This window comes from Aulonocara stuartgranti (genome assembly GCF_965226115.1).
Source record: "Aulonocara stuartgranti genome assembly, chromosome: 8".
In the NCBI taxonomy this organism is placed as follows: Eukaryota; Metazoa; Chordata; class Actinopteri; order Cichliformes; family Cichlidae; genus Aulonocara; species Aulonocara stuartgranti.
Window position 1 is genome coordinate 17,576,291 of NC_138959.1, and position 24,675 is coordinate 17,600,965.

The 24,675-nt window shown below is 43.8% G+C and overlaps 1 protein-coding gene and 1 long non-coding RNA gene across 3 annotated transcripts; one reads left to right on the forward strand and one right to left on the reverse strand.

Annotated features, from left to right (window-relative positions):
* Positions 1-336: 336 nt before the first annotated feature.
* On the reverse strand, positions 337-24,549 carry prr12a (proline rich 12a). 2 transcript variants are annotated; one of them, XM_082543604.1, is made up of 16 exons: positions 24,493-24,549; positions 19,370-19,424; positions 13,130-13,287; positions 12,494-12,655; positions 7,474-12,212; positions 6,782-7,009; positions 5,931-6,630; positions 5,300-5,826; positions 5,047-5,163; positions 4,728-4,861; positions 4,000-4,481; positions 3,772-3,891; positions 3,202-3,299; positions 2,264-2,395; positions 1,848-1,943; positions 337-1,752 (listed from the first exon to the last, which is right to left on the reverse strand). In XM_082543604.1, exons 4-16 carry the CDS (start codon positions 12,588-12,590, stop codon positions 1,618-1,620), a joined length of 7,605 nt encoding a protein of 2,534 aa, XP_082399730.1. In that variant the 5' UTR covers positions 12,591-12,655; positions 13,130-13,287; positions 19,370-19,424; positions 24,493-24,549; the 3' UTR covers positions 337-1,617. The 2 variants fall into 2 exon arrangements, with proteins under 2 accessions (XP_082399730.1, XP_082399729.1); XM_082543603.1 differs by lacking the exons at positions 19,370-19,424; positions 24,493-24,549 and adding an exon at positions 15,153-16,586.
* On the forward strand, positions 16,897-19,573 carry LOC309712647. Its single transcript, XR_014278345.1, has 3 exons — positions 16,897-18,189; positions 18,938-19,055; positions 19,364-19,573. It is a non-coding gene; the product is annotated as an uncharacterized lncRNA (long non-coding RNA).
* Positions 24,550-24,675: the final 126 nt, after the last annotated feature.

Genomic DNA, 24,675 nt, shown 5'->3' on the forward strand with positions numbered 1-24,675 from the left:
CTAATCCCTCTGAGGTAAACAATTAAGACAAATGGAAATACCCTGCTTTGAAAATTGATGTCTTTATGGAAAGTACATCGGTTGAAAAATGTTTACCTGGGTGAACTGCAACAGGGAAACTTCTGTCCTTTTTGCTTTAATGTGTCAAAACAGCCAAGTTGGACTAGAAGTTGAGCACATTTTTGTGTAAACTGGGACTTTCATTTTAAACATAAGAGCCACCCAAACAGACCTTCCTCTTAAGGTCTCAATAAGTTGAGATGTCCCTGCTAAAATGGATGGACACACACACTATATACACCTGCGTGTGTGTGTATATATAGGAAAATGAAACCATTTGTTCTTTGCAGCTTTTATTTGTTTCTCAAATACAGGAGAGTTAATGTACAGAAGGACAAAGAATTTCATCAAGAACTGTACAGTATTTACACATCTTTGTTTTCCTTTTTTTATGGAAAATTAGATTGTTTTCAAAATAAGTCATAGTATGCACAAACATCAAAATGATAAAAATGAAATGCCTATCTCATGTTTAAATATTCCTCGTTTATACTCCTCCTTCCCACGTGGGAGATGGACAGTTTACTTCTTTTTCTTTGCACCTGCATGAATGATGATTGAACTGAAGCACAACAATGTAAAGAGTCAAATAGAGTCTCCTTATTTTCCCCGTCCTTTTTTTTTTTTTTTTCCTTTTGCTGTTATTTTACACCCACTGTATTTGATACATGTCTGTCTCAATGTCTGGTCTTTTTTGGATAGAGGGGAAGACGACTTGGATATGTGGGTTATGATTGTATACTGAACCTGTGGAAAACAACTCTTAATAAAAAAAAAAAAAACCCAAAAAACAAAAAAAAGCATTTAAGGGCAGCAAACCAGCACTTGTGAGAGCTTAAGTTAAAAACCTCCTCATATAAATAATAAAAATGTGTTTATATATTATCACACAGCTGACTGGTGCTGCCCTTCACATAGCACAGAATGAGAGATAGCGATAGAGAGAGAGCGTTTATTAACACATTTCAGGTTTCTGTCTGCCGACGAGTGAGTCTGCTTGCGGCGCACGCAGTTTTTAAAAAGCATCCTCGCCCTCCTCTAATCTTTTCAAAAGCCAACAGCTGATGTTAGTCTTTTCAAAAAATAATTTATGTAAAAACTAAGCGGTAATAGTTTCTCTTTGAGCTATTGTCTTTATGACACACAGTTAACAGGATGTCAGTGGCTCCCACGTTGACTTGGCGATCCTCCTCTTTGTCCTTCCACCTTGCCTCTCTCCCTTTTTTTTTTTCCCGTAAAACAATCAGTTTCCTCCTGACCCTTTGGTGCCCCGTGACCACGAGTGGGGGTCCCCTTCTCACAAAGTAAGACATTTCTTTAATCATTGATCAACAACAAGAAAACAAAAACAAACAAATTTTTAAAAAAAAACAAAACAAAAAAAAAAAACAGGCCAGTGTCCGAGGTCACGTCAACAGACCCTCTCGTGTTCATCAAGGGCCTTAGAGATTTGAAGAGGGGAGGGGGAGGGGGCTGTACAGTAGGATCCATCTCTTTCCTTTTTTGTTTTCAAATACTCTTACTTTAATTCACTGTCTGTGTCTTTATGTGGCTGAATCAGGCTTTGGTGCTGAGCGTGAGCAGCTCGATGAAGGAGCTGAAGAGGCTGTCCAGCCAGTTCTGGTTGGCCATGCACTGCTGCACCACTTCCTCTTGGCCCGGGTCCTCAGCTGCCTGCTCAATGGTGTTGGTCTGGGAGAATGGGATGGAAGGAGAGACAATTGTAACCAAACCAAACACATGGAAGTAGAAGCTTCAAAATGAGCAGAAACAATATGGTTTCTTACCTCTTTCTTGCACTGTAAGAAGGTGTGGTATTTATAATGATGCAGGGAGTGGTAGAGACTGTAGATCCGATAAGACTCGGCTGACAATTTAAGGTCCTATTAAAAAGAACTCGGATTATTGCTGGAGTCAATTTTAGTGAGATTATTTATGGAAAAAAAAAAGTAAAGTAAAACTAAGTGTTGCTGTTCTGGGTTTGGAAACTTGCAACAGGTGTTTGTGTCCACCTACCACCCTTCACAGTAATGATTAATTCTGTCAGTGTAGTGATTTCAGTGACTACCGTGGTTCAAGGCTTTTTTGTGATTGACAAAATTTACAGTCACACAAAATTTCACAGAACTGTGCACAGATGTACTGCTGTACGCTGGGATTTCTAACTATTCATAGCGCTTAGCAAACACAAAATAATGCACACCTGTGGTTTAGGCAGGGTCTTCTTGACTCTGTTGAGGGTCTTGCGGTTGTAAGCATCACCGCTTAGCCGGACCCTCACCACTCCTGAATCCAGGGGGTCTACAATTATCTGGGGGTAAGCATGCAGGACCTCCTGTAGAGAGAGGGGCAATGAGGAACAGCCACAAAACAGTCACACACAAAACACCAGTGTCCTCGAGTTCAAGGATCATTTCATTTACCTGCAGGCATCCTGTTACAGGGTCTACCAAGGTTATCAGTTGGCTAAACCATTGTATTCAACTAATACAAAAATAAATACTATACTTTTGAAATAAAAATTAAACTAAAATATTAGTTAAGAAAATAGTGTCAGTTATCTGTTAGTCTAGTGGTTTTCAAACGTCCTCCATACAATAATAATTAAAAATCTGGATATGAATTGGTTAAAAATATTAAAAAAAAATTTATGCAGATTTAACAGCTTTTTAAGCTCAAACAAGTAAACAACTTCATGTCAAGTCAAGCATGAGATCCATCCACCAGTTTTAACCACCTTGTCACCCTTAAGGCATCCGTCATTAAATTTGCATCCTCTCATTTCCATAAACAAAAACAGGTTTTTTCCTCATTCCAATCTTCTTATTATGACAAACTAATGTTTTGGTGTGTTGTGGCAACCTTCTGCAATCTGAGTCTTGGGTGAACAAAAGTAGCACAGGAAGCAGAAATGGCATTATTGTAAGCTAGAGGTGACTAACATGATATAAGATCCATCCAGAAGAAAATGAAATACCTTTTAAGACACTTTGACTTTGTGTAAAGTGTAAATAGGTTTCTTCCAACACAAACATCAGCATATTTTACAGGCGGTAAAACAGAGCAGTGTAAAATACTTTTATTACCTTCTATTATGTGAGCCAGAGGGACAGAAAAATAAGCAGCACATTCACAGATTACCTGGTGTTGAGAGCTCATGCTGACTCTCCTCAACAACCTCCTCTTCTGTTCGCTAAGGATGCTGTCAATCTTCCTCATCGGAGGGAGGTAGAGCTCATCTGATGGCCAATCAATGTAAAAGACGTTTCATTAGTCATCATTCATGTAGCTGTCAATCATTTTAATGCCAGCAGCAAACTGAAAGCAGCTCTCCCTGGCTGCAGTTCTTCATGCACTCCCAGGGCTTCCCCCCCTAACCTGTCACAACTGGTTTATCTGGACTGCTCATAAACTCATAACGTGTGGGCTGTTTGTCCAGCCGGAGGCTTCGACCTAAAACCTGGCAGCTGATACTTGACAGAAACGGTGATGTTTACTCAACCTGCCCAAACTTTCTGCTTATGAAAATACCTCCATCCAGTTGTTTCAATGCAGATATTTAAGCTAGAGAAAAGTGAGCTACCAGACAGGCTAACCCAGTTAGAGCAGAGATTTTCTCACTTAATAATTGCATCTGATAATTATTTCTTTATTTTCCAGTTAACATAAAACTGGTAATTATGTTGAGAAGGATGTGTGCGCGGTTCTCACCGTCTGTGTCCTCCAGAGCTTGGATCATGTCAGGGTCCAGGGCCGTGCTCACCAGCATCTCCACGTAACTCCTGAACATCTCCCTCATGGCACGGTTGTTCACTCCACCTTTCACTGGCACTGTGAGTGAGAACCAGTTTTAAACGGAGTCTTCTACCATCACACTAATTAAAATATGAAAAACCCCAAAACAAACACATCTACAGTGAAAGAATTGAAGGGTCTCACTTTCATTTTCGCTAGCTGCCTCGTCCGATGAGTCTGAGTCAGATGATGAAGGTACTTCCTTCAGCCACTTCTTCCTCTTCTTGGGCGGCGGCTCTGCCTTCACCTTGGCTGGCTTGGACTTGGGTGGTCGCTCGGCCTTTTCCTTCTCCTTCCTCTCCACCACTTTCCTGTCTTCCTTCGTCCTACCTCGCTCCGCTGCACGTTTCTCCGCTTTCTCCTGCTGCGACTGCACCCGCTTCTCCTTTTCCCTCTCTTTCTCTGTGTCCCGGTTTTTCTCCTTCTCCTCAGCTTTAGTCACAGCAGCTGAGAGCTCTTTCCTCTCTCGTGGTTCTTTTGTCGTCGTCGTGGTTGTTGTGGTCGCCGTTCTTGTTTTCTCTTTCTGTTCACGCTGGACTGGTGGAGCCACTCTCTCCTCTTTCTCCACTACTCTTGATGGCACCTGAGTGGCAGGAGGGGACGCCATTCTGGGGAGGGACTGACGTCTGTAGGATGAGGAAATCAATTTTATTTAGTACAACACAGTATAACATTGAGGGGTTTTTACTCATCCTGTCCTCAATTGTTAAAAAGTCCAGAAAAACGGTGATGATTCGATCATCAACAACCAGCTTCTGTAGATGCATTTCCCTAATATCTGAAATGATTGGATGGTAGTCGCATCATTGATCTACTCTAGTTTGTTTCAAATTCTTTATGGGCATTGGTTTCAGCATGAAGAACATTCTTACCTGAGAGCAGGTGTGGCTCTGCGCCACGGTCTCCTGGAGCACACTCTGACATAGTCCTTTTTGTTGACATTCTCCAGAAACTTGACATATATTCGCTGATAGCGCCTCTTAGCATCTCCAAAGTATCCAAGATACTGAGCCAGAAAAGGAAGAACAATTTTTAGTTCCATTAAATTTGAAGATGATATAACAATACAGACAGGCGTAAAGCCTGTATATCATACACTGCATTATTTTATGATATTATGGCTAGAACACTAAAGAGCATATAAACAGACTTGTTTGAAGGTACATTAGCGAGGGCGTGGGGTGAACTCACATTGCTTGTGGCACAGAACTGTCTCTGCCCATCTTTGATCTCTGGGCTGAACTTCTGCAGCAGGGCTTTCTGCACCCTCCAGATGGGTGGAGGCTCACGGCCAGTCTGCAGGGCCAGCTGTATCCAAACACACAATCAGTTATTTTACTGTATTTAAAACTCTACTGATGCCTTCGTAGCCACATAAAGATTAATATATAGGTTAAAAAAATAAATAAAATTTTTTTAAAAATTCACAGATTCATATAAATACCTTGAGTGTTCGAATGTCCTCCACACGCACCACAAACTCATCCCTTTCTCTAAAGATGCCCTCCCCTCCACTCTCACTCTCATCCTCCTCGCTCTCTCCAACAATGGCAGCATCTTCTTGCTTTTGAGCAAGATGCAGCGAGGTGATCTTAGGAGCTGGGGGCTCTTCTGGAGAGGCGGGGGACTCGGGAGATGGCATGGGAGACTCCTTCTGAGCTACAGAAGGAGGAGGGGAGACTGGAGCTGGAGTAGGGGCTGAAGCAGGAGGAGGGGGAGGAGGAGGGGTGGCAGGCTGTGGGATAGTAGCCAGTGTGGGAGGTGCAGGTGGGGGGGAAGGAGGTGTGGGAGCGACAGGGCTCGGAGGCTGGGAGTCCTCCTGCTCTTGTTGTTCTTCTGCTGGAGGCAGGGGTGAGGGGAGCGAGAGAGGAGGGAGGGGAGAGTGAGAAGGAGACGAGGATGAAGCAGGAGATGGAGGAACAGAGGGAGGTTCAGGAGTTGTGGGTTCTGGAGGAATCTCAGGGAGAGGAGCTGGAAGGAAGGAGGGACAAGAAATTCAATACCATTAATTCTTTTAACAAACACATTAAAGGAATTTCTAAACTAAATTTCTAAAAGGCAACTCCCACTCTTACCATCAAGCTTTGGTGCACCCAGGGTCTCCAGCTGTGGTTCCTCCGTCATATCACTCTCTTCATCGCCACCGGTGCTTCTCTCCTCTTCATTCTCTTCCTCCTCCTCCTCTTCTTCCTCCTTATTCTCATTCATGTCTACATCTTCTGGCTGAAGGACATCTGGTTCGTTGGATTGGGGCTGGGTGTGGGGGGTGTGCATGGCAGGCTGTGGGCTAAGCGTCGGGGGCTGCATTGCGGGTGTAAGAGGGCCTTGACTTGGTTGATTTTGAGACTGGGGAGGCGGTAGCGGGGGCTGGATGTTTGATGTCAGCTGAGGAGTGTCATACAAAGCAGAAATTGCTGAGGAGATGCTCTTCTGGAGGTCCTGGTTCTTTCCCACTGAGTCCTCCTCATCGGAGGAGAAAGAGGGCAAAGTCTCCAGATTCCTCTTTAGCTCATCTTCTAAACGCTTGGGGCTGGGGCAGTTGCCCAAAGCCAGACCTCCATTACCTTCACCATCCCCGAATGGGGGCGGTGGTGGTGGTGGAGGTGGTGCAGGAGACAGTGAGCGTAGTCCTCCTGATTTACAGGGTGAAGTTTCACCATTGTCAGGTTCCATTCCCGGTGAGATGTCCAAGCCTGGATGTCTCTTTCCCGTTTTCAGGAAATCCAGAAATGAAGCAACAAAACCAGCCTTGGACTCAGAGTCCTTCTCATCCCCCTAAAAGAAAGACAAAACAAGAACCTCTAATTCAGATCAAATACAAAAACTATCGAGCCACAAAGTCAAATTATTTTCATTTAAATTCAGCCTGAGCAATTTTCAACATTTTCTTCTTCACACAGCGAAAATGAAATCCTGTAGCTGTTACCCTTTCCTCCAGCCCCTCGTCATCCACTCCTTCACCCATCATCTGGCTTTTCTGTTTGATCTTGTCCTGACTTCTGGTGCTTTCAGTGCTGCAGGGAGGTCCGGGACTTAAACCAAGTGAGGGAGCAGAGCCAACTGAGCCGTCTGACAAAGCAGGGTCCGTGCCAGACAGAGAATCTGTCCTCAGCAAAGCATCAGAGGAGGACAGAGTACCAATGGGTAACTTGATCTGAAAATAAAAAGAGAATAAACCTCATATTAATTGTATTTTTGCATGAATGTAAAGGCGTAGTTGGCAAAAATCTAGAAACCTAAGATAAATTAATTTTAAATTTAAGAAATAATCAGTTATAATAACTAGGAAAAAAATGGAGGACAGTGACTAATAATGAAACAGAGACAGAGAGGGAAAAAAACAAAAAAACAAAACACAAACAGCAACCTTCAGCTGGCTCACGACTCCAATAAGAAGCATCCACACACAGGTAACACTCCCTGCTATCACATCAGTAAATCTGCGTTATTTAAAGTCAGGGCTTATATGTGAACCCCTTCTTTTATATGGGATTTTACAGTGACCACCATCAGACCACAATAAAAAAACAAAACAAACAAAAAAACCCAAAAAACTAGTGTTTGCTTTGTACTTTTATCAGCGTCAAACCTGCCTTTTCCTGGCAGAATCCCACTGACCTTGAGAGGTGGAATTGGCTCATGCTGCTGCTGTTGCTGCTGCTGTGGCTGGTGATGGAGCTGCTGTGGCGGCTGCTGCTGCTGATGGAGGTGATGGTGGTGCATCTGATCCGGCTCCTTCCCGCTCATTTCTATATACATATCCTCCCTTCTTCCTCCTCTGCCTCGGCTTCCACGGCCCCTACCCCTCCCTCGCCCCTCTACGCTGAATCCCCCTCCTACTGTCATTCCACCCATCTCCCCCATCATCCCTCTTGGAGTGTACGGCTCAGGCATAGGACGGATGCGGGGTCTCCCTCTTGGCCTTGGAGGACCCTCTCTTTTGGGCCTAGTGGGCTTTCGGCCTCTCTTCTTGGGTCCTTCTGGAGGCAGGAGTGTGTGTGAACCCATAGTCGAGTAGCCAGAGGAGTGGTAGAAATCAATGTCACCCATTAAAGGGCTGAGAGAGCCACTTCCTCCTCCTCCTTTTCTGCAGCTGGACACCAAATCCGGCAACAAGTCCGGGAGTCTCCGGCTATTCAGCCGGATGTCAGCTGGCTGATCGGCTTTATCCTCATCGTCTTCAAACTCGTACTCTTGAGCATAACTTTTCTTAGGCAGTGTGTTGGGGTCCCTGCGCTCCTTTAACAGGTGGAAAGAGCTAGACTTAAGGAGCTTCTTGGGACGAGATGAGCAAAAAATGGGAGACTGGAGACCTCCAGAACCAGGTCCCGCGTTAGTTCCTCCAGGCCCTGAGGACATTTTAGCTCCAGAATTGTTGGGACCAGCTGTATTGGAGGTCATACCCATCGCTGGGGCCTGTGACTGTATCAAACCTAGCTGCTCAGTGTTGACAGTTGAAGGCAGCTCATGTGTTTTAAGGGAGTCTAGATCCAGGGTCATGGTGTTGTTGGAAGGTTCATCCAAGCCATGACAGTAAGGTTCATAACCCTGGTCTCCACCATGATGACCCATTATGTCATAACTTGGGCCACTGCTTCCCCCTGCTCCACCTGCACTCTGTCCCGCTTTCAGTGCATCCATTCCTTCTTGCCCGGTGTGGCTTTCATTCATCTCTTCCTGCCCTGGTCCTGCACCACCAGCACAGCTAGACTTGTAGTCCTCTGCGCAAAACATGTCCTCCATTCCTGGAAAAAAGGAGCGGTCTTCATCCTGAAGCAGGGAGTCTGGGAAGCAGATAGACGTTAAGGGTACAAAGCGGTTACTTTGCTGATTCTGGTCTGCTTTCTCCACGGGGCTGACCGTGTCAAACTGGTGCTGTTCTGAGCGCTGCTGGTCCAGCTGGCTCTGCTGAGGGGTGAGCTGGGCTGAGAGCGGCTGCTGTGGGTCAGGCTGAGGCTGCGAGAGGGCCGAAGCAGAAGGTGGGGGTATATGATGAGGGTGAGGAGGCTGCTGAGGGTGGGGCTGTGTATGTGGGTGGTGAGAGTGGGTTTGTTGGTGTTGCGAGGACGGATGCTGCTGCTGCTGCGCGTGGTGCTGGGAAAGGTGATGCATGTGAGACGGGGTCGATAAGCCGATGTCAGGCTCCGTAAGGAAGGAGTGGAGTTCAGAGGCTGAATGCTGCTGCGAGTGGTGGGTTTGGGGAGGCTGATGGTGGGGCGCATGCTGCCTCTGCTGCTCTTGCTGCTGTTGTCGGTGGCGCTCGCCACTTGCTCCGCTCCTTCCTGCGCTGCCCGGTCCGCCACGTCTGTCTTCTGCAACTGCGACGTCTGTGCTGGAGGTTTGGGAGAGGGAGCGCTCCAGCATGTCCAGGGAAGAGACCACAGAGCTTTGTTTGACCTGGCTCTGCTCGTGCTGATGTGGCGGGGGCCCGTGGTTGTAGTGAGCCGCTGCTACCTCCAAAGCTTGGGACTGCAGCTGAAGCTGGAGCTGGGTGGCTTGGGACTGAGACTGAGGCTGGTGTTTACTCGAGCCAAGTCTCCCACCAGTATTATCCATTACAGCTTGTTGTTGGCTAATAGAGTGCTGCTGCTGCTGGGGGAGAGAGTCCATTTTATGGTGCTGCTGATGCTGTGAATGAGAGTCAATTTTGTGGTGCTGCTGATGTTGGTGGGAGTCCATCTTCTGGTGCTGTTGGTGCTGAGGATGGGAGTCCATTTTGTGATGCTGTTGGTGTTGCCGATGAGAGTCCATCTTGTGGTGCTGTGGATGGGGCTCCATCTTGTTGCGGGTGGTGTGAGACAACACCGACTGGAGCAGATGTGGTGGCTGACGAGACTGATCGGTGGGAGAGTCCATCAGGGACGCAGCAGCTTGAGACTGGGAATGCTGCTGTTGGATCTCAGGTGTTTTCCGTGGATAAGGGATTTCTGCACGCTCCTGTGGCTTCTTCTGGAGCTCCATTTGGGTGTGTGGTGGTATCTGCGAGTGTGAGGACACATGTTGAGTGTGTGAGGAGTGCTGGGGAGCGAGGGAGTGCTGAGTGTATGGGTCGCCCCGGCCATAGTGGACTACGGAGCCTAAGTTATCATGGTGATGGAGGTGGGAGTGTACTTGTTCAGCGCTGCCTCTCCCACCGCTGCTCCTGCTGCTTCCCACGGAGCGCTCGTTCCTTTGCTGCTGCTGCTGTTGATGGTGGTGTTGTTGATGTTGCTGCTGTTGTTTCTTCAGTGACATCTCCAGCTGGCTATCCAGCCCTGAGATGGACCCTCCAGAACCTGCATTTCCTACTCCAGCAGTGGTTGTGGCACTGTGGGTACGTATGACACTCTGAGGGTGGTACCTCTCCTCAGGAGTCTTACTCATGTCATAGCTCATCCCTTTGCCTGAATCAGTGGTTGGGGGCACTGACTGGGGCTGAGGCTGTGTTTGTTGAGATGTCTGCTGGGGCTGTTGTTGAGGATGGTGATGAGCAGCCTGAGGAGCAGGGCTCGCTTGGGCTTGCAACAGATGTTGGATCAAGAACTCATCATCGTCATCTACTTCCTCTTGAGATCTCTGAGAACCCACGCCTAGCATAGAAGTGTCCGCCTTCGTCTTGGAGGAGGTGGAGTGATACGACTGAGGTTGGGAGCTGGGACCTCTGGTGTCAGGGAAGCCTTGTGGGGAGGCTAAGAAAGTCGGGGAGAGAACTGAGGAAATGTATTTATTTGAGCCTGGTCCTCCTGGAGATTGAGTAGGGCAGTTGGGTACTGGTGAGTGCAACCCTGGACGGATGATGCCAGAGTTGCCTGATGGAGAGGGGCTGGAGTCTGGGATATGGTAAGACGCACCTCCACTACCTCCTCCACCTCTCTCATTGGTGAGACCATTTCCTGCTCCTCCCCCTGACCCAGAGTTTCCACTTCCTGTGCCACTGCTGCTTCCTCCCCCAGATGCTCCACTGCCTGACGAACCACTTGACCTTAGAAGGGCAGGTGAGTGGCCTGGGGCTCCATAGCCCAGCGATGGGCTTCCAGCTCCACCCAGAGAGGATGGAAGTGATCCATAAGCAGAGTCAGTTCCATATAGATCAGTGGAATAAGACTGGCTTCGTCCTCCCAGACTTCCATAGCCTTTCCCTCCAGTACCTGAGCTCAAGTCTTGAGCTTGTGGTGAACTAAAGCCTCCGTAGGACTGAGCCAGGTGAGATGTGGGGGGTTGATTAGGGGAATATGACTGTGTTTGTTGCTGCGGTGGGGTCTGACCAGTTAGAGCAGATGTGGGGGTCTTCACTGGGGGGACAGGAGAGCCATAGCCTGAGAGGCAGGATTTTGGAAGAGATTGGGGAGCTGATGTAGAGGTGGCAGGAGGCTGCTGCTGAGGGGCTGGAGGAGGCGGAGCTGGCTGAGGGGGTGGCTGTTGCCTGGAAGGGGCTGCACTGGAAGTGGAGGTGGGAATCGAGTTGGAAGGATGAGCCCCAGAGGTGGCAGAAGAGGAAGAGGAGGAAGAGGAGGTGGATGAAGCCGAAGGGGGAGTGTGAGGAGTTCTGGAAGATGATGCAGAACTGCCAGAAGAATAGCCACTGCTTGAGCTGCTTTTGGTACCTTTCCCAGCTGAGGAGGAAGAGGAGGAGGAGGAAGAGGAGGAATAGGGAGGCTGATTAATTGACCGATACTGCTCAGTGCGGGAGGTGGGCTTGTGGTCAGATGAGGGGCTCTGGTCTCCCAACGGACTGCAAGAAAGTCCGGCATGCCTGTGATGGGTGGCGATCTGCTGGTACCCAGGCCCTGAACAGCCGAGGTAGTGCTGAAGAGAGTGGGCAGCAGAGGACGAGAGCTGCGACTGAGCTGGCGTGGGGCGCTGGTAGTGTTTGATAACGCTGTCCTGCCGAGGCACGGCCCTCTCCTGAGCAGAGTTAGACTGGGACTGAGACTGAGGCTGGGGCTGGGCTGAGGGAAAGACTGACGGATTATACAGCTGGGAGGACTGATCCTGTAGCTGTGACGACAGCAAGTTGAACTGGTGTGACTGCAGGTGCCTGGCAGAGGACGCTTGGGCTGATGTGGCACCTGTGGGATCCTGACTGCCCCTGTAAGCAGCTGCAGCAGCACCCTGTGAGGACAGGAGTCTATCAAATCCCAGACTTGACTGAGATGGGGCTTTTATGTGTATTAGGGGGTCATGTGGGGAGAGCAGACCATTGGATGTTGGACTGAAAGTGGGTGTGTCCTGGAGGGAAAGGGAGGCACCAGGGAATGAACGGCTGGAGAAGGAAGCCGGATGCTGATAGGCTGATAGAGCTGAGGAGGAGGGAAAAGAGCCAGAGCCAGGAAGGGCTCCCGAGATGAATAGTTCAGGAGGAGCAGGCGTGTGCATCGCTGTTAAGAAGAGGAAGACATTGCAAAATTACTCAGTAACCTTCAAGCTATCATTTCAAAATCTGACATAAATTAATTAGTAAAACAAAAAAGAGGATTTAAAATTAATCAAGTCAAAGGGAAAACTATAGACAAGTACAATAAATATTTGATAAAACACACATAGTCACACACTCAGAATAATAATGATGGGCAAACATTGGGCGTTTTTTTAAATGTCATATTGACTGCGGGGCCTGTTTGAATGTCAGCACATCAGGGAAGATCTAACATAGCCCCACCTGTTTGCCAGGATGGCGTGCGGAACTGGGATAGTAGGGAGGAGGCAGAGGGCGGAGGCTGGGGACCCCGGGACTCCAGGGCTGAGATCAGATTCATGACAGAGGCATCGGGAGCAGAGGGGCTGGCGTGGTGGAGGCCAGTATCAAACAGCCCAGACAAACCTTTAGAAAAGAAAGACAGAACAATGAAACATTTATTCACTGATTAAGATCAAGATTGATCATTTTTATTAATTAATTAATAAAAATGATCAATCAACCAATCAATCAATTTAACAAAAAAAAAAAAAAAAAAAAGCCAGTTGCTCAGATGTACGTAAAGTAAGAAAATTAGGTTTAACTTCTCAAGAGGTTTATTTGGCAAACCTGATGTAAAGCAAAGAATATAAAAGGGAACTGTAGAAGTTCCAGCTGTATCTAAAAAAAATACACAACTCATAAGCCATTGGAAAAAAAAAAAAAAAAAACGTATGAGAATGAGCACAAGCTTCAACATCCAAGGGTTTGACTCATCCAAGCGATAATGTGCACATTTTTCAATGACAATAATCTGCCAGGGCCTGTATGGACAGACACAATAATTCATTGCCAGGGCCCCTTATGGTGGTGACATGGAAGGTATGACATTTATCTTACCCAAACTCCGTCCAGCTGCTCCCCAAGCTCCGCCTTGGCCAGAGCTCCCTGGGTGGTGATTGGTGGCATAGCCCTGCAGAGGGTGAGGGGTGGCGTAAGCTTGCCGGTGAAGGAGCTCAGACTCTGGGTGGGATGATCTGGAACTCCCATATACAAGACTGGGAAGACATGGGAGTAGAGAGGACGGGTGAGGAGGGGTTGTGAACTGTCAGTAATTTCACTCATATGAGAATTTATGAAAACATAATCTGTTCTCACAACGTGACCCATGAGGAAACACTTCCTGATCTGGGGTCTACCTTTTAAAAACACACATCTAATATGCAGGTCGCTCATTTAATGAATGATGTTACATCCAGCCCTACTCATTAGGGGCATACCCTTAATATCTTCACGCTTCTTGGACGTGATCTACAGGTGTAAAGCAAATCTCTGATAAGCATTGGATTACAGAATTGTTCATTACATCCAAATGTATTAAACCATATGCAAATGTTTAAAACCAGCTGTATACATGCTATGCAAAAATAAAAGAACAGCTAATTTGCAATTATTATAATGAAATCAGAAGACACACTCATTGCATAATTTGTAATTTCCCCAATCTAAATCAACTCCCTGCTTAAATCTTAAAAGCTTCCACTGGCAGTACTGTGCTTTACAAAAGAGAGATGAAATGCGTGGCTGCCTGGCTAACCAGATGACATGCTAACATTTTGTGCTGCTGTTAGCACCGCCTAGCAGAGCACAGCAGCTATGGTAGAAATGCAGATACTAGGCCCAAACTGCAAGGCCAGCCTTGCATTTACATAAAGCATGTGTAATCAACGCGTGGAAGTGCGCCGAGTGAAAAATACAGTTTCCTTACTGAGCACCAAAGACAACTGATTAATATGCTTGTAAGCACTGATTATGATGATGGAGCTAACAGCTGGATGGTGCAAGCCGACGCAAATGCATGCTAAGCTGCATGCAAACATCAGCAACTAGCTAGGTTTGTTTCATCAAATATTATTCCCCGAGGGACCGCGAAGGCTTTCGAGTGTGATCCGGCTGCTACATCTGGGTTTAAATATCACACATGTGCATCTATACATGAGGCAATGACGTTTGCATGCACAGGCCTCGATACACATCCCTGCAACAGAGCGCTAGCTCTCAGGGCTAATCAAAGCTAAAAAAAGACAGGCATTCTTACAGGGTCCAGCCGATTTTTACTACCACCAAATGCATTCACCCTTGGCCTAATTTTATTGAAATTTACTATTCAGGCAAACGACAAGCTGCATGTTTGACACAAGAGTGAATGTGGGGCAATTTATTATGCAAATGAACCCAAATCATCCAAAATTTAAAAAAACAAAACAAAAAACCCCACAATTTGGATCATGCTTGGCGAAAAAGACAGCCAAAACCTCAATTATGATTGTTGCGTTAGCCTTGTGTGAATAATTTCCTTCCCCATTTTTTCGCCTCTTTAAGATGTGGTTATTTAAGAAATCTTTAATTAAATGCATCCTCTCGTTAATATGCATCAGTTCATCTTGTTGATGTCTGTTCGGGGGTGCTGCTGGAATGGCTTTGCTGCGTCTGCACTCTTTCCCAGATCCTATCAATCCAATGAATTTCTATCCATCTATCGGGGGTTTGTGTCCAGGCCTGCATACAGGGAACAATAATTCCTATGGATACTCCAGACATCCTCCTCCTCCCCCCCACCACCATCACCACCACCACCACCACTACCTCCTCCACCCTGCCAGGTCTACCTAAAAAACCCACGTCTGTCAATCACATTCAGTTCATTTCCCCTACCTTTCCTTTCTCCACCCCGCCCACCCCCACGACACACACTCATCCATTCCTGTTTATAATATTATTACTATGCAACTGTTTGGATGACAATGCATTACACATAATAGCAAGGCATGGGTCTATACGTGAATGGCGACAATTTGTTTACATGGGTCACACCGTGCAAAGTAGCACTAATGCATGCACATTGTCTGAATCCAATGCATACCTTGCTTTTGCCGTTCTCTCGTAACTCCATCCTGCTCCTGCGCCCAAATCACCGAATCCTGTTCCCGGGTAATTTCTATCCATTTATGTGGTGTACAGTGTGTGCGATGAGGATGAAAGCAACGAGAACGTCGCAGGGCAGGTTACGGAAAAAAAAATCCAGTCTCTCACGTTCTCGTTTTCAGACTATTTTCCCCGGTTTCATAAGCAAGTCCTCAGGAGTGGAAAACAGCATATTGAAAGAGAAATGGAGGGGAGGAGGAGAAAGCTGGATGAAAAAAAGAGGGGGGTCTACGGGGTTATAATCCAACCACCTCCAAAAAAGCCAGTCTTTCTCCTATTCCTACGCCTTTCACATTTATCATTTCCACAAATGCAGATTTAGTCTGAAACCAGTCACGGTCATGATGAAGATGCCGCGGATTTGGCCGGCGATGGGCGAAATGCTGATAAACATTTGACTTGAATGCGTCCTTTTTCCACCGTCTCTCCTCCCCTTTTCTTTCGGCTAGTTTTGGCTAGGCTGCTAGCACGAGAAAAGATTGCAATCGACAAGCCACGTTGGTAGCAATCAGCCCCAGTAGACGAGCAAAGAAATCCACAATTTGAAAACCTCTTCCCCCTTTTTTTCCTCCCTTGCATGCAAAATCGTTCCCACCCCCCTTTCGGAGCAGAGCTGTTGAGCTAGCAGCAGATGCTAGCTGTCAGTAACGACGCATCAAAATAAAACGGGGCTGCTTTTATTTCCCCAAATGCTCGCTCCCCATATTTCTCTTTTGGTACATACAAGTAAAAGCGACGACGAGGTTGCTCACGAGAGAAAAAAATCCACCAGAGCACGAAAAACCTTAAAGCCCAAACGAGGAAGTGTAAAGAAAGCAGGCCGCGTTTTAATATTTTTTACTCATTTTCCTCCGGAGACGCCATTTTTGAAGGCGGCTGGCCGCTTGTCCGTCCTCCCTCTCCCCCTTTCTGTGTCTCCGCCGAGACTCACTCACTGTCTGCGGTGACCTCCATTCACGCTTTTCAGTTTGCCAACTAGCCCTGCTCAAATTCTAGATTTTTTTGTTACCTTTCTGAACCTTTACGTATCAATTTACACAAAATAGTCACCTGCTCGCCGCGAATGCTGCGATTTGCTTAGACGCGTTCGAGTGCAACAAAAAAATCCCTGTAATTATCAGATTTACGGGCCTCCATCAGTTACTTTACACATTCGCATTCGCATCCAAAATGTCCAGCTACTTTGAGGTACAGAGGCATTTCCTGCTTCCAAAGAGATGCTTCATGAAATAATTTAATTAAGCTGCAGTTTGTCTCTAATCATTTAAACTCTAAGTACCGTCTTCCTTCCATAATCTTTATCATGCCAAGATCTGTTTAGATCTTTCTTTTTTTCTTGCTAATCTTATTATTTGGAGAACCTGTCTGCCAGACCCCACAATGCACATATTCTTTTACACCAGCAGATGGCACACTGGATTCTACAGTCATTATAAAGTAGGAGGGTTCAGTGGCGCTGAGACACAGGTTCACGCTCTTGAGCACGGCTTCGTGAGATACTTTAATTGGCTTGATTATCATAATAACTTGCCATTGTCTCCAAACGCTGCCCACATCCACCGAGATGCAACCAAGATGAGGTATTAGCGAAGTTACACAAAAGGTGAACGGGCTTTTAAATGAATCACTGCCGAATGTAGATGTGGACCCCTTTGTGTGCCCATGATGCACACGCTCTGGAGGCCTATTTGTGCAGGTTATTATTCACATTATTGTGTGAATATGGATGTTTGTTGCCCTCTAGTGGCCAAGTTAAATATAACCACATACTGTAAATACCGCTTAAAAGCACAGGTGGCAAATATCACCAATGTTTTGTCATGCCCTCTTTTATCTGTAGCATGCAAAGAGGACACATCATGCTGGTACCTATTCTGTTATGTTGAAAGCTGTATCCTGTGACACTGTGAAATTAACTGTAACACCAAATGATGGGATGCTGATTTTTGGGGGGAAATCAGCGGGAAGTGGGGGAAAAGGCATCATAATCAGTTATTCTTGGACTGTGTGGGCCAATAAGATTTATATCTATATCTGATTTCTATCAATCAAATGCATAATTTTGGTTAAGAAGCTGCTCTGGGGAACTATTCCTATTATTCCCTGTATTTTTCCTTAGTTTTAATAATTATTATGATGAGAGTCTGTAAAATCCTACATTATGACTATGACTACTAAATAACTTTCAAAATTCCCATATGTTGCCATTGTGGGTTATAGTTTGTCGAAGAAACAGCTGAGTGCGTATGATGTCAGATTTCTTAAATTATGTGTGCGTGTGAAAAATGTTGTCAAGATGAGTTAAAAGAAAAAACTGTTTTGTTTTTTTTTACTTTGGGTAGCATTAAAAACACTAACACTAACTGCCTTTAAAAGCCACCTTGTTTTGGTTAAACTCTCAGCTCAGCCCCCTTAAGCCAACAAAACATTTTAAAACAAAGTGAGGAACCCCGGTATCTTTTAAGCTAACCCCCCCTGTAGTGAGTATTTTGGATGCATTAGGGAACCTTTGTAATGCTCAGTGGTTGATTTAAAAGGTCAGTTATCTGCATATTCATTAGCAGGACAGCCAAACAAAAGAATGGGATAAGGGAATTTAAAGAATTAGGTACTTAATATACAGTGATGTAAATAAACTGGGAAATGAAAGGAGTAAGAGTGGCACAGAACTCAGTTGAACACACTAAAAAAAAGGAACAAAATTAAAGTCGCTTCCTAAATAACGTTCTCCTAACTTCCTGACTTTTTCCTTTCTTAAGCTTCTCATACACCGTCACTGTCATGCCTCCTCCCCTCCTCCCTTACCTCCCTCCCTCCTGTGTCCCTCCATCCCTTTTAAAGCGTTACCATATTTGACTGCAGCTCCTGCAGCAGCACACCTCCACAAACTCCACTCTCTCTCCTGTCAAAATGCCAGACTTTGCCGACGCTGTGCCAGCACCATGCCAGGTAATCAAAGAGGACTCTGACAAATGGTGAGTTCTGACAGGAATAAAAGTTCTTTTTGAATCCGTGCTTGCATTCAAAGTCGTAAAATGAATCAGTGATCTTGATTGCTGTTTCCAATCGGTGTGACAGTGCATGAATAAAATATCCTTGTATAATGTGCTCTCGAGTGAGATTTATGAACCGTGTTTGGATTTGGGTTAATAATCTGGCCACTTTCCTGTCTTTTTATGCACAATAGCCAGCGCCCACATTAACATGTCAACCAGTTTAAGTGTCTGTGGGGAAATCTACAGACTGCACTTAGAGTTCATACTAGTTTTTAAACATAACAACATCCAAATGGGACCCATACTGTAATGTCTTGAGAAGCATAAATATATATGAGGTTTAAAATAGACTTCCACTTGTAAACCCTATTGAAGAGGACCAGTACATTCCAGCTGGCTGGTTCATGTTACGTGCATGCAAGAAGATATTTAGTCCGTGTCCACGTGCAGCAGTGATTACTGTCAGTACAGCTGCTCTCCAGATTACTCACTCATCTTCTCGTACTCCACCAAAGGCCGATAAAAGCCACGGTGGAGGCTGAGTTGAAATATATTATTATCAGACTCAACTTGAATAATCCCTTTGATGTGGACTATATTTAGAAATATTCCTATTTAGCTTCAGATGGGTTCATTTGCTTTACATGTCTTAGCACAAGTTCAAATTAAGGTCCTAAAGAGAAGAGACTGATGAGTGTGTTTTTTTAAATCTCACACTGTGTTTCAGTGTCAGAGACAAGGGGATGGAGACCTGTAAAGATCTGATGGATGCCTTCCAGGCCTGTGTAAAAACCCTGTCTGAGGGGTCATGATGCACAGTGAGATCCATTTAAATTTAAAAAAAAGTAAGTTCACAGAAATTGCTACAAACTCTTTTACACAGATTTTTCTTTTTCTTCTTCTAAGTCGGCAAAAGCTGAAGATTGTGACATAATCACAAAAGTCGGGAAAAGTCGGGAATAATCAGGCCAAAATAAAACTGTGTTCAAAAACGAATGCAGAAAAGAAAATGAAACAAAATAATACAATTTAAATAATTCAGTAGAAACTGTAGCATGTGTACTGTTGTGTGAATATACCTTTGATGGAAAACTGTTTATCTGAATATTTTGAATGACATATGTGTGTACTTGTGTATATTTTTCAATCACAGCTTTACCTCAGGTTCTTCACTTTCCCATCTTCTTAATACGCTGGAAGAAACCATCTGAAAACTGAAGAGGGGGGTGTTGCTTATGAATTTACCTCCATACTTCTACTTATTCTGTTATAATTGTTGTAATTGTTATACTCTAAGACTAATTAGCTTACTGTCGATAACAAGTTTGTATGATACCTTACAATAAACCTTTTTCAACATACATTATATTGTCTTTCTTTATGGCAGCACACTTTCTGTGTTCTTACATTATTATATGTTGGAGGCTCTCCACTGGTGGACCTGTATGTTCGACTTAATAGAATTAAGAAGAGCTTGTTAATCTCTGCTTAATCCCACTTTAGTACCTACATAGAGCAGTGTAATGTTACATCTGTAGTCTGTGTGTGGGGATCGCTGAAATGTACTAAGCTCAGAGTGGAGAAAGACCCTGGAAAAGACGTTTAATGGGGGTTCTAGAGAGAGAATTAGCACAGAGTATTTTTGCAGGTTTATGCAAAAAGCAAACATCATTCACAGACTGATATGTCTTGTCCTACGTTTTCTTCCCCCCAGGTTTGCATCTTCAAATCCCACAAAAGACTGATTTTTACAATGTATCTGCATTCAGTGTAGAGTATGTCAGGCTTGGCAGACTTCATTCAGTTTCTCCTGCAGGGCTATCGTGTAAGCCTACATATATTCATTATGTTTTTTTTATCAGAAGCAGGATGAGTATCCTCTTTCTGTCCCATTTCTGCACCGTGGTTCAGAGACAAATCCTTGTGGCTGCGTGAAAATCAACCAGCTAGACGCAGATGAAGATGGGCTTTGGGGAATTATCCACCCACACACAACATTTCAATCTGAGATTTTAGAGATTTTTCAAGGCACTTTACGGATGATATATTCAAACGTCCTACTTTATTTATTTATTTAAAATAAAGCTGTCATCTTTGAGTGATTCAGTCAAATCAGCACCCAATGCTTCTCTGCTTCCCTCCAAATTTGCAGACGAGGGCATTTGTCGTTCAGCCTTCTTTAAACGGTTCTGCTCTTTGTAAAATATTTTTTAATGTGGTTGTCAATGAAGTGGAAATTTCCCATGATCAGCACTGTTGAATCTGAGTAGAGTATTTTTATATTATTTGAAAACCGACTATAAAGGTGAAGAGAAAAAACACTAAATCTGATATAGACAAATACAAATTTGCAATGGCACAATGAAAAAAGGCAGTGATTACATTAAGCCCAGTTCTAATTGATCCAAGTGTCCCAATAAGTCATGCCAGTGTGCCAAAGAAATTATGATGATTACTTTACTATTGTGTTCATCCTATTTTGTTATGTCCTTAGTGACAACAGTCTATACATCAGCAGCAGCAATGCTTAAAACTTAAAAAATAATCAAGAAAGATACAGCCTTATCTATTTAAAAGTAACATGTACATTCAACAAATACTGTCCTAAAGTGAAATTCTGAGGGAGCACATTGCTTGTGCATTTATTTTAACCTAAAGCTTTCTAACAAAGAATAAGGCAGATACTAAAGTTAGTGTGAACACTGGATCATAGTTCATCAAACGTCTCCCACTTAACTCTGTTTGATTTGTCTGAAAAAAAAAAAAATAAATAAACTTCTTAATTGTAATTGTGCAAAATTTGAGATTCCTATAAGTCATATATGAAGGTACATATAGTTTTGTTTTTACATGTTTTACAGGCATCATATGTGAGGGGCTCTACATGAGTATTTCAAAACTTTATATTGAAAAAATGAGAAGACTACCACAAATTTTGGATATAATATTAACAAAAATGTGCTCCTTCAAGAAAGATTCATTTGGATTTGGTACATGGTGTAATACCTGAGGTATCTCCCACTGAAGTTGGATGAAAATGTGTGTGACTAAAATCTGAAATTTACTATACTGGAAGGGACCAACAGCCCTCCTGGGGACCAAAATCCATGTCACTCAAAATGTGGTTTTAGTGTCAGGGTTACAGTTGGGTTATGGTTAGGTATAAAAGAAAGTTTCATTTAGTTGACTTGGGCATTATGTCAATGGGATGTCCCCACGAGGATAGCAAACCAGACGTGTGTGTGTGTGTGTGTGTGTATTATATTCGAGCTTTAATATCTCTAAACCAATCATCTGATTTTGACAGTTTTGTAGAATATTATGTGCCTAGTGCAGAGAAGCTGTAAATAAAATATCAGTCCTCTACCTGCAAAACTGTGGTTCCTGCAGGCCTTTAAATGCTGTCAGAGATTGGACATCCAATTATTTGAAGGATTCAGGGATCCATCTTTCAATGTTAGCTTGAGTTACACTCCTGACGGCCCATGTACATAGAGCCTTAGACCCAGATATTTAACATTTTATTATTCTTAAAATACAAAGAAGATCCGGCTCAAAGAGTTTTATCAGTTTTGTAGATAGTTTTTTTAAAAAATGCTAGAAAAAAGTTAAAAGACCATAATTCCTTTTTTTTAACAGAAAATATTGGAAATAAACCTTTCTGATAATAATAAAATAATAAGTTCCATTAAGAACAGTAGGTTTCCCTTGGAATTGTTTCATGCAGATCTGAGGTGGTCAGATGGACGCTTTATTTCGAACACACTGGAATAGAGATGGAATAACCCCAATATGGTTAAACAGCAACGTGTAAAAATGTCTTGCAAACTGATAATCTATTACGCATTATTATATTTTTTTTTTGCTCAAGATTATAAAAATAACTCCTCTGTGCACAAATGAACATTCTTTTTGAATGCTACTACTACTACTAATAAGAAGAATATGATTTATATTATAATATGATATTAATTAACATCAGTGGCAATTGTAGCACACTTGTGGCACACTGAATTTCTCAAAACAGAAACAAGCTACACTGCACATGCTCATTAGGACTCTTTCTCTGCCGGTAGAAAAAATGCAGTTAGATTTCTCCTGCAGAAATTTTCCAGGTCAAAATTGATTCGGATGTAAAAAAGTAAGTTTTTTTTTTTGATCTATAGTATTTTTATTCTACTGTCTAAAGTTTAGATGACTTAAACGTACTTCAACGTTATCTTTGTGTTATCGGTTAAAAAGTAACATCAGTGGATTGTGGTAAAATAGGTATTGCTTGGTAGAATAAAAGCTTGTAATGGGTGCCATATGTCATAAATAAATGTGAGTCGTTGGGCTTAAATTGTAAGAAATACATTTTTCTTTCAGTAAAGAAAAAAATTCAGTAAAATCTTTGTGTAAATTTTAAAAATTGTGTACATTTTATTTGTAAGATAATTTCTGTACCATTTCTGTTTTTCTTCTGTAGAAACAGAAAGCTCAATAGTAGATAGAAAAAACACTTTACTGTCACTGAAATATTCATCTACTATGTAATTGCTTTGGTGTAGTATGTTCATGTGAGAGGTGTTTAACATTAGGAAAAGCAGTAAAACGTGTTATAATGCAGTTAAACGTCCAAAATCTGGGCCCTTTACATTTTTCAAACGTTTCCAGTGAATCTTACTGGAGTCTCTCCCAGGCTGATTCTGGCCCCTGAGCCTTATGTTTCATACCACTGATCTACGTGACTACTAAATTCATTCTGTTTGACATGCAGTTACTATGATTTTTTTTTCCAGTGTTGATTAAAATATTTTAAACATGCCTTTGTAGTCACTAACTAAAAGTAGTCATATATTGACATGGTTTGTTTTATAATGGTTACTGTCTATTTTCTATCTTTCTTTAAAAAAAAATCAGTGCAACGAAACAGACACAGAATGATTGTTAAATGTTAGTATGTTTTGATTAAATTATCGACGCTACACTAAGTTGTGCACTTCAAATTTGACAGCTCATAGGAATAAATGATCAAATAAAACAGGACTCTCTAGATATCCCCTAACGAATTGCGTCTGTATCCGCTCCCTGCGTCCATGTATGAATAAAAAGAATAATAATGATAATGATAAATGTCGATGACAAAAACAGTGAAGGAGGTGTCCGCTGCAACTCCCGGGAGCCCACTGCGTGGCCTGTGCTGATGTGAATGCAGAGATAGGCGTATTTTGAGGAAGATGATCGGGAGGAGGAGGGCGGGGGAGGAGAGGAGACGAGAGGAGAGAGGATGGAGAGGGAGTGAGACCCGGATGCTGATGCGAGTGAGGCGAAGGAAGGAAGAGGGGAGAGAAAATATCGATTTACGGCAAGAAAACCGAAGGGAGTGTAATAGAAGGGGCCTTTACCCTGCGTGAACTGTCATCAGGAGCGAGGAGGGGGATACGGCAGCTGGTTATAGCGCACCCATATCCGCGGATATCAGTGTGCGTGTGTGTGTGTGTGTTTTGCACCTGTATACCCGGCGGTGAGGGGAGGAGGACACGCCAAAGGAGAGAAGAGAAGATGCTGTGATCCGCTACTTGCAGGGATGTAGAGAGGGAGAGACGGGAGAGTCAGGGAGGGGGAGGACGGCGCTACGTTAAAAAAAGATGCTTGTTTTGCGGGGAATACGCGTTTCACCTCGAAGTATTGTGAGAATGCGGCGGCCGTGTAATAAATCGTACCGTTTGGCGAAGCCCAGAAACTTCAGGCGGTGTCGGTTTTTTTGACAGGCGGCGCGAGCGAGACGGCCGTTCGTCAAGGCGTTGAAGCTAAAGCTAGCCTCGCTGCTGTGTGGGAGAGCGGCGGCGAGGCTAAAATAGCATGTTGTTGGACCTGTGAAACAGGCCTGGCAGTGAGGGGAAAACAGTGATTTCATTTTCAGTGCAAGCATACACTTGACGTATTGGACGTTTTGTCCGTTTACTTAACTAAAAATAATATTAAGCGTAGGAAAAATACATGAATATTTTAAGGCAGACGTGAAAACCTGCTCGTTTTAAGGCTATATAAGGGTAACGTTTCTCATTAACAGTCATATATCGTTAACGTCATACGTATAACAAGGTGTGAGTTATAGAAATAAGCTAATGTACATAAATAAGACTCGTTAGTTTGCCTACTTTAGAGTAGTGGTTGGTATTTAACACAGAAAACACCCTAAAAACTTAATGCCATGTCAGTTCCCCCCGCTTTATTCTACATATAGCAAGATGTTTTGTAAAAAAAAATAATAATTAAAAAAATAAACATTATGTTTACCGTGCTGTCTCGGTTTAGATGAAAAACGTCCACCCAGGTGTTGTAAATCAGCAGCAGTTTTCACTTCTATGGTTTTTTGTTTTTTTCACGTTCATGAAGTGACTTCAAAGAAAGTCCGTGTTACCGCTGACATAAAAAGACAGTCGTTCTAATTTGAGCATCGTCTTGTCTCCCACAGTAACT